At 41.5% G+C, this 14,497-nt stretch overlaps 1 protein-coding gene across 1 annotated transcript in view; it reads right to left on the reverse strand.

Moving 5' to 3' along the window:
* The window catches only part of adck1 (aarF domain containing kinase 1), a 68,588-nt gene that overhangs the window by 53,356 nt on the left and 735 nt on the right, over positions 1-14,497 (reverse strand). The window contains exons 2-3 of the mRNA XM_030117739.1: positions 12,715-12,856; positions 11,835-11,918 (exon numbers count right to left, since the gene is read on the reverse strand). Of these exons, the coding sequence (XP_029973599.1) occupies positions 11,835-11,918; positions 12,715-12,846 (216 nt within the window). The 5' untranslated portion in view covers positions 12,847-12,856. The remainder of the gene's footprint in view (positions 1-11,834; positions 11,919-12,714; positions 12,857-14,497) is intronic.

Genomic DNA, 14,497 nt, shown 5'->3' on the forward strand with positions numbered 1-14,497 from the left:
CAAATACTTTATTAGGTACACCTATTTAACAACACGCTGGCCAATCACGTGGCAGCAACATAAAGTAGACATGCTCAAAACCGAAGTTCAAACCAAGCATGAAAATGGAGGAGAAAGGGAATTTTAGTGGTTTTGAATGTAGCATAGTTTTTGGTGCCAGATGTGCTGGTCTGAGTAATCCTGAGATTTACGTTCACAGCCATCTTGAGGATTTACAGAGAATATTCGAAAAAGGGAAAATGTCCACTGAGCAGCAGTTCTTCGGGCAAAAAAGCCTTGTTGATGCCAGAGGTCAGACGAGAACGAGCAGTCTGGTTCAGGATGATAGAAAGGCAACAGTAACTCAAAGAATCACTCTTCAGAAGATCGTCTCTGGCTGCACAACAAACCTTCAAGATGAGAGTCTACAGCAGCAAACTCTTCAAAATTAGGCAACAAAATTTTGGAGAAACACAGGCTGATTAAGATGTCAAAGGCCAAACAAGCTACGGCTTTAAACTTTTATCGGTTAAAATAATGACGCAGCTGGGAATGAATTTGCAAAAAACACTCATGCAAACAATTCAACTTTTTGATATTTTCAGATCAGATGGAAGAAAGTATATTTGGACAAATTCATCAGGAAAAAAAAAACATTTTGACGCGACTGGCCTGCATATGTTGGACTGCTGATCTTCCTCTTGGAGTTTGAGGCTCAGCTACTGTTCAAACAATTATTTTTCCTAACCTAAAGCCAGAACGTAACTCATGTGATGCAACGGTGGAGGAAATGTCAGCACGTCGATACTCCAGAGAGTTTCCAAAGGGTTGAGGGCTGAAACATGAAGGAAATTCTTACCACAATGATAAAACACTGACAGTGAGCAGTTCTGGAAGCACATGAAAAACCGCATAAAAGAAGAAAGTATTGGCTGTCCTTATCTTCACTTTTGTCACTGAATGTGCTACAACTTTAAACTCTGATCATGTACTGCACATACACCTAGTTTATCGAGTTCATGCTGCATTAAGCTACTGAAAGACAATTGCAAACAAACCGTTGTGGAGGTGAAAGTGAATGCCATTTGGAGTGACAATTTGTCATGCAATAACTGCCATTTACACATTTAATTGCAAGCGTCCAAATGTTTCGGGGCCACTGTGCATCCCAATTATGACTGCAGGGGTGAGCAAACATCAATAAAATGCACGCTGACCTCTGTTTAGAGTTTGAAGCAGCCGTGTACTTTTCACAGCTGAACACCCACCAAGGCACCGAACCTGCATGGTTTATAGTGAACCGTTACAGGCAGACAAGATAAAAAAGAAAGAACTTTCTACTGCTGATGGAGTCTCGTTTATTTCTGTCATGTGTAGACAACAGTTTTTTTCTGAAACTTAATGTTAAGAAACAACTGATGTCTTGTATTCCATCGTAGTGTTCATAAAAAGGTGGGAAAACGAATCAGCCAAAAAAGAATCAGGAGAATGCCTTTCACCACCATGACTTCTTTTCCTTTTAAACTTTGATGAAAACAAGCAAGTGGAGGGTAAATGGATTGTTTCACGCAAACATTTTTTTAAACTGAATTCCTTGTAAGTATAATAAAGACCAGGGGTGTCAAACATCAGGCTTGCAGGCCAAAACTGGCCTGCTAGAGGCTCCCATTTAGCCCGCCACACACACCACCAAGCTAATTTTAACTTTTTCCCCCCCCAACGAAATTCTTAAGAGTCGCCCAACACAACACAACTCAACACAGAGACATGAGCTGATATATGAGTGATGCTGCCATGAAACCAGGCTGTCAAACTAGCCTCAAAGCCATGCTGTCGGGGTGAATTTGCAAAAATACACAGCAACAGCAACAGGAGAAGATGTTTGGACATTTCTCTGTATTTTACACCAGAGAGAGTCATCAAACCTGGCTTGATATTAAGATTGTAGTAATTGTTGGGAACAACTCTTGTTCCCAACAAGAGTTGGGTTCATGTGTCCTCAGTTTCTCGGTCTTGTCGTTATGCCCTCTACAACCCTCTACAACATCAGGAAGATCAGACCCTTCCTGACCCAACAGGCCACACAGCTTCTGGTTCAGGCTCTCGTGATATCACGCATTGACTACTGCAACTCTCTTCTGGTGGGTCTCCCTGCATGTACAGTCAAACCTCTACAGATGATCCAGAATGCAGCAGCACGTCTGGTCTTCAACCAGCCCAAAAGAGCTCACGTCACTCCCCTGGTCATCTCCCTTCATTGGCTTCCAGTTGCAGCCAGGATCAAATTCAAAACTCTCCTCCTGGCTTACAAAATGCTTACAAGAACGGCTCCGGTCAACCTGGATTCCCTGATCCAGGTCTACTCTCCTTCACGCCCTCTTCGCTCTGCATGTGAGAGACGTCTGGTGCTTCCAGCCCAGCACGGCTCTAAATCTCTTGCCAGACTCTTCTCCTCTGTTGTTCACAAATGGTGGAACGAACTACCTGACTCTGTGCGTTCTGCCGAGTCGCGTTCTACTTTCAAGAGACAATTGAAGACTCAATTGTTCAGAGAACACCTAGGGACTTAATCCAACCCCATCTTTGGGAAAGAATAGGTCAGGTGTTCTAAAACCCAGCACTTATGTACCACTGACTAAGTTGACACACACACACACACAAAAAAAAAGGGGGGGGGGGGTAGTGGCGCCTCTTCTGCAACTTGATGGCAACTCCCTTGACCAATTGCACTTGAAGCAATTGAAGCATTTACTAATGGTTTCTTTCTTTCTTATGTCTGTATTCTTGCTTGTGTTGTACGTCGCTTTGGACAAAAGTGAAATTGTAGAATTGTAGAATTGTAGAACTCTTAGGTTTTATGAAAATATAGGTATTTTCATCATGCATGCTCTTCATTACAATAGATAAAAATGTGAAAGTTTATATTTAAAGCTTACCGTATTATGGCAATATTTTACCAAGCCGGACCACTCAAGATGAAACTGGGCTGATATAAATACAAGTTTTTTTCTCTTTGATAAAATTTAGTGTAAAACCAACACTGCAACAGCTACAGCAGTTGCATCCTGAATATAGAGGCCGATGAGATTTTTTAAACTTAAAAGCATGTCGCTAGCAGAAGAGTTACTGTAGAGCTTTATTGCCAATGGAGTCCAACAGCTGTTAACATTCATATATGATAAAGTGGAAAGCATTGGAATTCACGACACAAGAAGTGAAGCTCTGTGAAGGTGGCTTCATCCTCCTCCACGCTATGAAAACTCTTCACTGTGCCAAGCAGAGCTCTCGTGTTGATGTTTGACGTGGTGAGGAGCCGTTTCCCCGGCTTGAGAGGACTCACAGTGGAACTCTACCAACTGCGGGGTACAAAAAGCAGTCCATCTGCTCTCTCTCACTGCAGCGCATGTTCCACCTCTCATTTGGCAGACTTGGAGAGTGCTCCCATGCTTGTTCTGTGATACACTCTAATTGGCTGTGAATGGCCCCTCGGTTCGCTCAGGGAAGCCTTTGATGAGCCTGGAAGACTGGCTGCTTAAGTGGCTTTTGAGTGAAGCTCTTCACGAGGGGGCTGAAAGCAGCTCCCGTTGCTCTGCTGAGCGCTGAACACAGAGCGTTGCGCTGACAGGAGGAGGAGGACGAGGACGACGAGATGCAGAAACAAGGGCTCATTAACTGTGCAGTCAAACGTGTCCTTCATAACAAGAAACCAACACAGAGTTGGAGGTCATAATGATTTCATTCAACACAATGAATTTGAAGCATTCTATAAAATCTTCCTCCTTCATGTTCAGGAGAAACTAATGATTTTCTGTATTCCCTCTGAATGCCTATAATCCTATTAATAGCAATTAAAAACAACATAAGAGCAGCTGGCATATAAATATTTTACTGAAAAAAAACAAAAGTCTTCATCCAGCTTCCCACAACATTAGTTTGAACAAACCAAACCAAACCAACCAGATAGATGGCTGAACAGCGGAAACGGTTAACTTTATCACCTTTTCTTGTCCCATCAAAATTAGTGTTCCCTGTGTGCTCTGCATTACTGGTGAGATCAAAGAGGTATGTTAAGATGCTTACGCTTTGTACACACATACAAGGTCAATTTGTTATGGGCTACGCTATCTTGGTAATTTGCTTGCAGTTACAATAGGCATATTTTTGTCTAAAGGTTAACATGCCACGTGAATCAAACAGAAGAAACACTAAACCGAACTTAATCAAATCTGACGAGAAGAATAAAACAAGAGATGATGGCCATGTCATAAAAGGAAAGTACTAATGAGTTTCATAATCATGAAGGGGCTGAGGGGACTGCTACGCCAAGGACGTCCTTCACTGCTGATGACAGAAAAATTCTCACTGTAATGAAGAAAATCCCGAAACGCCTGTCTGACAGTTCAGAAAGACTCTTCAGCAGAAGCTGTTCACAGTTGACTTTGTGTACAGAAAGGCAGGTCCAACCAAAAGGAAGCCACAGAATTAGGTGTTGGGGCGAATTCTGGAAAATATGAGGATGAGTTGAACGAGATCAATGACGACAACAACTAAGGTGTTGAGAAATGACAAAAAGGGTTCGACTGAAAGTATTGCAACTGGTTGTGAAAGGTGCCTCACTGCCACTGATGACCCACGATGCCAAAAGTAAAAATGGTGTGAGTTCAGGAAATACCATTCATTACTGTCAGCCTAAGACTTGACGACATAATTTCTTGAAATTCTCAACACTGCAAAGTCCCAGGAGACTACGAAGTGGAAGTCACGTCACACTGGACGGAAACTTTTGTCTATTCGTGGTGCGGATGCCCAGTAGCCCAGTATTCCCCCCCGTCTATCCCGGCCAAACAAGCTTCAAACCATTCAGCCAATCATGTGGCCACATTCGGCTGGAAGTATGCCACATGGGAACAGATAACTTAAGGGTTCACATAAAACCTGTCCGTCAGGCTGATTGCAGGAATAAAATGCCCAATAATTAACATAAATCTCCCAACACTGCCTATGTTGACAACTTAAAGGGGTCAAATGTGACTGTAGCAACACCAAAGGCGACTGGATAGAGTCTAGCTGAGGACGCGGTCAGTTGAGCCATGGATTTAGCTCCGGTGTAATGAAATAGTCTTGTGAAAAACATATTTCAGACGACAAACAACACGGTTTGGGGTAGCTGTACGTTGTGTTTTTGTACTTTAATCAGCATGCTTGTATGATACAAACTATAATTTGCAACAACATTTAGACTGGCAAGTACAAAACACAAAATAATATATAAAACATGACATTCATATTCAAAATATGCATTGCTTTTATTTGAACAAAAACAATCCGTGTATCATTCGTTCATTTGATATTCAATTAAGAATCAAAAAACAAAATATTGAAAAATGAGTCGTTTTTCCTTTTTTCGTTTTTAAAATGAAAACAAATAAATGAAAATTGGTTTGTTTTTCAATATCCCGTTTGTTAAGACAGATCAAATAAAGGAAAGTTGAAATGCGGCCACAGAGCAGACTTTAATGTGATTTTTCAATTTCTTCGATCTCCGTGACCCGGAAGTTCTATCGTCTGTGTTTTGGTTTTTGCCGGCGGGAAACGTGGGCGGGTCACGTCAACCTGTAGTCCAGCACACACTACAGAAGGATCAGGCCGAATTTTGCCCCGATTTTCTCCTCCCTACCGAAGACAAGATCCGGGAGTATGCTAATGAGTTCGGGTCCGATCTTCGTGTAGTGTTCCGGGGGTTCAGAGAGATGTTTTCCAGTCGGAGCCTCTCGGGAGGCGTCGGAAGGGGAGATCGTAGATAATGAACATGTTTAATATTTCTGATCGCAAATCCTGTGGTGCGTGGAGCTCTGAGAGGCGCTGATCAGCTCCGAGTAGAGCTGTCCACACCCTCGAAATAAAGCTTCCTGATTGGCTGGTGCTGCTGCTTAAAAAAATCCCCTCTCAGCTGTCAGAGATGGAGACATATGTGAAATATATTCACTATATGACAGTGAAAGAGAAAAGTCAGAACTCCTAAACTCAGCAGTGAAGAAAGTGATGGTTAATCCTCAATAACTGGATCGCTCCAGGATAAACTGGATTTCCTCCATTCAGACCCAAACTCTGATCTGCATCGCAAGTCCTACATTAACCATCACGGAAGAATGAGGAAAAAAATAAATGAAAAAAAAAAAAAAAAAACAACTTTAATATCCTGACTCCGTGCCTTCAGAGAGAAGAGCGACGCATGATGAAATTTACCTAATCAAAGCTCAACGAGGTTTTATTCTGGTGTAAACTATCCAATCTGGGGACAAAAAGAATGATTTAAGATATTTGGTGATCTAAAAAAGTAGCTTTGTCAGAGTCTGCTACTGCTCTTAAGCGATTAGGTAAATTTCATTATGCGTCGCTCGTCTCTCTGAAGGCAGGGAAAGTTGTTGTTTTTTTTTTTTTTTCCATGATGGTTAATAGTGGAGATGAATTCAAACATCGGGATTATTGCAGGACTGGCGATGCAGATGAATGAGCAGATCAGAGTTTGGGTCTGAATGGAGGAAATCCAGTTAATCCAGGAGCGATCCAGTTATTGAGGATTAACCATCACTTTCTTCACTGCTGAGTTTAGGAGTTCTGACTTTTCTCTTTCACTGTCATATAGTGAATATATTTCACATATGTCTCCATCTCTGACAGCTGAGAGGGGACTTTTTTTAAGCAGCAGCACCAGCCAATCAGGAAGCTTTATTTCGAGGGAGTGGACAGCTCTACTCGGAGCTGATCAGCGCCTCTCAGAGCTCCACGCACCACAGGATTTGCATCAGAAATATTAAACATGTTCATTATTTACGATCTCCCCTTCCGACGCCTCCCGAGAGGCTCCGACTGGAAAACATCTCTCTGAACCCCCGGAACACTACACGAAGATCAGACCCGAGATCATTATCATACTCCCGACAGTCGGACCTTGTCGGCTTCGGTCGGGAGGAGAAGATCGGGGCAAAATTCGGCCTGATCCTTCTGTAGTAGTGTATAGTAGTGTGTGCTGGCCTTAAACTGACCCACAGGGTCCCGTGACCCGCCCACCTTCCCGCCGACAAAAACCAAAACAGACGATAGAACTTCCGGGTCACGGAGATCGAAGAAATTGAAAAATCACATTAAAGTCTGCTCTGTGGCCGCATTTCAACTTTCCTTTATTTGATCTGTCTTAACAAACGGGATATTGAAAAACAAACCAATTTTCATTTATTTGTTTTCATTTTAAAAACGAAAAAAGGAAAAACGACTCATTTTTCAATATTTTGTTTTTTGATTCTTAATTGAATATCAATTGAACGAATGATACACGGATTAAAAACTGCTGTTATTTTTTATGTTTTGTATTAATGACCGATAAAGAGGTGCCATAATGCTGCTGCTTTGCAAAGTGAGGCTGCAGTTCGAAATAAATCATTGCTGAATTCAAGATACAAGGAGTGAACACAACATCCAATATGACTGATCACAAAGCAGAGTTCTGAATCATCTGTAGGCAACAAAGACATTTAAAGTAATTCTGAGGTCAGCAATGATGTTGATGTCTAAGTTTCTTTTGCGAGTGAAGTGTCTGAAGCTTAAGAAAAACACATGAATCACCTTCTTTCAACATTTGAAAGACTAAAAAAAAAAGAACGACTCAAGAAAACAATCGATAGAGTACTCAATGTTTGGATATAACTGTCAGTAGTAGCTCAAATAAGCAAATGACACGAATATATCTATGCAGAGTTATGTTCAGAGTGTGAATGTTTTCTGAAGCTATGATGCTTCGTGGTTCACACTGATGAACTTCCCTCTTCTGTGGATGAAAAAACACAAATGCAGGAAAAAAAAACTAGGTGGCATGGAGACACTAAAAGCAGCGTGAAGCCACAGTTCTGTCGCTGCACTTCTATGACTTCATAATAATTAGGAGGCAAGCCTCCACTCTGTATTAAATCAGCACCATGCATTAATTCTAATCAGCATGTGTAGCCAGGCTTGACCAGGAGGGCCCGAGGGGCTGTACAAACTCTGGGCCTGTGTGTGTACGTGGGGGTGTGTGTGCGTGTGCGTGGTGGGCACACGCAAGTCCAGCCATGCTGAACCATGCTCTTCAAGGTTCACTGCGGGTCTCTAGCTGCGGCGTGGCTCCCGGCGCACTTTTTGTTGGAGCAGGTGGTCTCTGACCTTTCCTGCAGCAGCCTCCTGAGTGAACCTGACTGAGCTGTGGCCTTTTATCGCACACCTTCACAAATCACTCGGTGCGTATCAGCTGGCATTTACTGTTCTTGCCTCCCGACGGCGGGATTTCCCCAACAAATACAATCCAGTGAGGTAGATTTGACTATGAATGAAAATGTAATCTGATGGAAAATGCTGTACACAGGCCTCATGGTCTCATTTCGCAAATTTGGAACCAGCAAATGAGGATGACAGGCCTTTATCTGATGACATGAAAACTAACCATTAAGTACAAAGAGTATTACTTTTAAGTCATTACAAAACACATGACGGAAATCCAGGAAAAAACCCTCAAGGGGTCTTTCAGGGTCGTGCACAGAAAAAAATCTAATTGCCACACTTGATAACCAAGTGGAAGTGGAAGACTTTGTACAAGTGAACACTGTGCTCGCTATTTCAATTCTATTGGACAGGCAATGCAGGCTGGCTCGATCTTATCAAAGCAAGTCTGTTCCCAAGATCATTTTCATTTTCTCTCTCTGGGTACATGAACAACACACTTTCAGAGTTGGTTTGAAAAACGGCTCAACAGCTCAGTATATACACCAAGAATCGCAGAGCCGAGAGAGATACGTGCGATCTTTCAAAGGGTTCTTGTATTTGGAAATGCTCAATTTAGGAATACAACTAGTTTCCTCAACAACAACAAAAAATTACTGGCTTTAACTCAACCTTCACAATTTCCTGTAGACTGTTCTAATATGGATACATCACCGATTTCTCTTCCGCTCTTCAGTGCAGTTTTAGAACAAAGCAACTTTCCTAAAGGACTGTAATTTCACTGTACTGTCTTTCCGAGGTTTAACAACCTTCACGTTACGTCATGACTTTTCACTGATATGAAAAGTTCTTTTATCTATTAATGACTGTTTTTTTCTTTGTTTTCGTTCAACTACATTTAAAGTGGCACCATACAGAATTTGAGTCATGGCAGTGTTGAGCTGCTTCAATCAAACCTTGGCCTGGCCTTTATGGTTTTTGCTCTTCTTCTTGGCCGGTAGCTTCACTGTTCTACACTGGGTGCAGCAGCAAGTTGGCCGTTACCTGTGTATCAAGAAGACTACACCAATGTGTCGCTCTAGACCGGGGCTACTCAAGACCAGATGGTCCTCGTGGGTTGCAGTCCTGCATGTTGTAGGTCTCTCCCTGCTTCAGCACACCTCAATCTGATACTGATGTCTTCATCATGCTTGTGAAAAAGCCCAGTCATGAGCTCTCGTTGCATTCAGGTGTGCAGCAACTGGGAGAGATCTAAAACATGCAGGAGTACGGCCCGCTAGGACCAGGGTTGAGCAGCTCTGCTCGAGTCTTCGAGCCATCACTGTTTAATGTTCCTCCTGTGGCTTCTTTGAGTGACACCCTACACCATCTTGTGGGGTAAACTTATACTGCGAGCGTAAAAAGAGGTCGATTTTGATAAATACACCTGCAGCAGATCTCCAAAACATCTCAACAGATCCAAATTTATTGCCTAATCTTATTCCTACTTGATAGTCATAGACAAGCACAGAGAAAACCATTTGAGAGTGTGCTTAGACTCAAGTTTTTGGAGGAAAAAAAAAACTGAATACTGCCTTCAGTGTGAGTGTATCAGCAGACAGAGTGATGGTATAATTAGCTGGAGCAGGGCAAGCGAGAGTGGAGAGAGACAGCAACTTAGAAAATGATGTACTTTGTCAGGTACTTCGGAATTGTGACTTTGAGGGGGAATAATTTTCCTTTGAATGGTGATGAGTGAAACAGTGGCGGCGCATCTGTGTGTAAGTATACATAACGCCGCACGTCGATAATCTCAAAGCTTCAGAAAGAGGAAAGAAAAGAGTAGCAAGAGGCTGCGGCGTGGCCAGAGGAAGTGCACCACTAGTGGATCAGACACTTTGATGAGCATGTTTAGTATACTAGAGAAAAAAACCCTCAAAAACCTCAAAAAAGTGCGATTTTCCACCTGTTGTTTTTTTTTTGTGGATGATGATTTATGAGACCTTACACAGATCAAACCAAGAGATATACTCGCCAGTTTATAGATAGACCTTCCTGTTTGTTTATCTTAAAAATGCCTCCCACAGTCAGGCCAAGGGGATGGCCGTATTGACGAGGTCTGACCCAAATTTTGTGACGACACATTTTGTTAAATTTTTGTGGAATTTTCATTCCGTAATTAAATGTTATGCCTCAGGTTGTCAAAATTATCACAATAATAATTAATTCAAATTCCTAATGATGCCACTCATTTATCTGATGCGTGATTAACTCATGCACGTTTTGTGACCCTCGTCTCACATCGTAGTTTGGGAAACAGAGGTATGTGATGTGATACTACACACTCTTGTACAGTAGGTGGCGGGATGCACCTTAAAGCTGTTTGTGATCCGCCAAAACCAAAGAAGAAGCAGCAGTTTTGAGAAATCAGGCCAAATATGTCCTGCCTGGTCACAAGTGGGACCTCCACAAGATGGCCGCCGCATTGCTACGTCAGCTCTGATCCACAGCAGCGTGAATACAGTTTGATGTCTGTGGTGACCACAAGTTGGATGAGGAGGCTGTGCCATTCTTTTCTTTTATGAAGGCTCCAGGTATTTCTCTTCTATTACTGACCAAAAGGACTTGGTGGTTCAGCAGTCTGTTATTGTGATGCATGAGTTCACATAGTTTGTGTTGAAAAATGTTCGGAAACCTGGAAATGTAGTTGGATGGACGACATGGTCAGATTATTGATAAACGATGCTCCACTCAGGGCAAAATGCCCTTCCAGTCTATTTTCTGAGCCTGCAGAATATTTTATGGTTATGTGGAGATTATTCTGGACAGCATTTGATATTGTTCTGGTTTGTGGTAACAACAATAAACATGCATTTACATAAAGCAAGCCTATTTGTCCACTCCCGTGTTGATGAGAGTATTAAGAACTTGAATATTTTCCCTTTAATGTATATTTACAGTAGATTAAAAAAGTGTGCGATCAATTTGCAAAGTTAACTATGGATAATCACGTTAATAATTGTGATTAAACATTTTAATTGACTTACAGTTCTAGTTCCTCCCTCCAAACAATGTGGCACTTAAAGACTTCAAAGATGAAAATGTTCAATAATGCTCAAGCCTAAAGAAATCTACCTCTCTCTAACTAAGCTTTCATTAAAAACAAACGTTTGCTCCAGCAGCAGAGTTTTTCTCCACAACACACCAAAAACAAACAAGACTAAATTCACGAACAGGAAAATGAGTGTACGCACAAAAGATAGCTCAAATTAGTCTTGTCTAAATGTAAATTGTTTCCAGAAAACCTATCACTGTGGCAGCAATAATAAATCCGACGGAAAAGTAATTCTGTGTTTAATCCCATGTTTTCAGACAGCGGTCTTGCTTTAGTGTTCCCCGATTCCAACTTCTGACAAACAAAAATGAAATTCACAATTTCGGTTAAATTGCGAACATGATTTCACATTATGACAAATATTAAAATTTAGTTGCAGTGATCCAACTGACTACAACTGTGGGAATCTTAAACTGACCTTAAACTGACCTATGAGCAGCTCCAGCTCATCATTAACTCACCCAGCCTCATGTCACTCCGTACAGATATAGCAATCCCAGTGGTAATCTACCTTGGATTTGGTGGCCATGTACTCCTCGGTGCCATACTCCATGTTTTTTAAAGCCGTCAGGTAGTCGTAGCTGATGACCGCCGTCTGCAGAAAAATAACAGGGACAAGTCATCAGAACCAAAAAGGAAACTTTGGCCACTTTGGGCAAAAACAATTTTGTTTTGAGTACTCCAACACGCTTGGCGTCAATATATGATTTGATCTGCTGACAGAGCTTTCCCTCAACGCTTTCATTTAACTCATGTTTTTTATGTCGAAACATGGGAATTGAGTCAGTACAGTTTAAGAATGGAATTATTTGAATGGTGCAAGAGGAAAAATTATCTGAAATGCAGATAATGCAGGTAAAAGAGAAGTCATTAATATTTATAAAAAAAAAAAAGATTTCTTTTCTATATAAAATGAACAGCTTAAAATGTGTTTCAGCAAATCAGGTCCTGGTTAAACGACGTGTTGAAAACCCGATCAGAAATACAGGCAAACGGCAGCATTTTGAGATCTACTGATAACTAGTGAGCTTGTCAAGCCAATAGTTGGTGTTATATTTTAGGAATGTAACCACATGCACTGATGACAGGATGCAATGTGGTAGTTAACGCAGCTAAATACAACCAAAGTTTACTGTTTTCACTTGAAAACACTGTCGAGTAAATAAAATGAGGCACTAATGACTTGATGAGTCTGCCTGAAGGTGCTTTGGTGCTCTTTAAATTTTCCTTTTCTACATCGTTCAACGTGATTCAAAATGTCTCATGGTCTTTAGTTGCACATTGTAATGACTTGACACAGTTTTCCTCTTATTCCTTCAGAACTGTGTCATCCAAGATAGTTTCAAACAACTGTTACCTCACACTTCAATATCGAAAAAGTTTAAACTCACTGTGGCGGCGGCTCGGCCGAAGCGAATGACGCTCAGGTCATTGATGTCCAGCTGTCGGTTGTGGAGGTAGAACCCAGAGGAGGCGAACACCGCTGTGGCCACCGTGGAGACTTTAAGGAGCCGACCAGCCATGAGGGCACTGCTGGAAGAAGACAAGGTGGAGGTGACACCCAGCACAGGTCACCAGTCCATCAATGAGACACACTAAAAACCGAACATGCATGTCTTTAGATTGCTGGAGAAAACATCAGAATTGCCCATCATTACCCCTGTACAGTGACACAGCTTTTTTTCCACTCATGTCATGATGTTTTAATCAAACTAAAAGAATTTGATTCAGTAGACTTTTTGAAACTCGATAAAAGTTAGCCCAGAAGACTCCTCGACCTCACGTCACTCTTTCAGACCCGAGGTTTCCAAAAGGGCATTGCTTGCTGAATAGCACTGTGATAAGCAGACATCAGAGCCGAGGAAAGCGCGAGCTCTGCAGAAACAATTCATTCGTTTGAATTAGACGAGACATTTGAAGACATGAAGGCAAGTGTATGCCCTGGATGTGGACTGGAGGACACTGACCTTAAAAATGCTGAATTCACATTCAAACAATTAGCAGCTTCTTTTCCTGCAGATGACTCTTATCTCCTCCAAATACCTTATGTTAGATGCCAGTCTTTAAAAATTGTGTACTTAATAAATCACAAGTACAAGCACAGATATCCAAGTAACTGCCATTAGAATGACCTTAACCTCCTCAGTGTTACTTGTAAATTTGACTTTTCCTTGAATGTAGTTAAATGACATGCTCACTGCAGGTAGGACATTAGTTACAATTTGTCAAAACTAGGTCAGACCTCAGGTAATAATGCAGTAATGTTGTCAAGTACTGTGATCACAGGATGACTTAAGAACACTTAAAATAAGATGTTGATGTTTCAGTGTGGCGCGATTTGTATTTTCGAGCAGTGTTGTTTCTTTCCTTGAACATACAACAGGATTTGCTTATATTTTTTGGATCACCTGCACATCTGCGATTCAGAAACAGAGCAGCTGTTCAAGCGTCATCCTTTGCCAACATGATCTCACTCGCCAAATATGACGACATTCAGAACATGAATGTACAGTTTATTGCACTATTCACACATGATGCAACGCAAAGTGCTTATACTTTGAGTCCGGTTTGATGAAGAAGGCAGTTTCATATTGGCTAATCCTACTGGAAGTAGTCATCAGAGGACGGTAGACTGTATCCATAAAGAGATAGGAGACACAATTGGCACTAAGGAGCAAAAAGTATTCCATAAAGATCGCCCGCACACTCCATAAATTATGCAACACTATCAACACAAGGAAGGTATGGATCCATGTAATCATGTTCTTTGAATATAACTCAAACCTGACAATCTGAATGTGGCTGTAGAACCCAAGATTTCACTCGGGTGATGTTTTATTTCCAACCTTCTGTTGTCCATGTGAATTGTAGCCTCAGCATACTGTTCCTTGTTTTCAGGAGAGAAACACAAGGTTTTCCATCTAGTCCACCTTGTTCTACATTTACAGATGATCTACTGTATGAATTGGTCAGAACAAAGAATCAATAAACATGGGACGTTGATGGAAAACTCTTCTTTGTGCCAATATTCACAAATATCATATGGTATATTCACACAAGGTTTGCCTTGATATTGAGAGTGGCATGGGAGCTTTGTCTCAGTTATGGATATAAATCCTGGGACACATCATCAGTAGTTTACCTTTCAATCAGGGTTTTTCAGCCTTTCAATAC

This window comes from Salarias fasciatus, chromosome 19 (genome assembly GCF_902148845.1).
Source record: "Salarias fasciatus chromosome 19, fSalaFa1.1, whole genome shotgun sequence".
NCBI classification, from domain to species: domain Eukaryota; kingdom Metazoa; phylum Chordata; class Actinopteri; order Blenniiformes; family Blenniidae; genus Salarias; species Salarias fasciatus.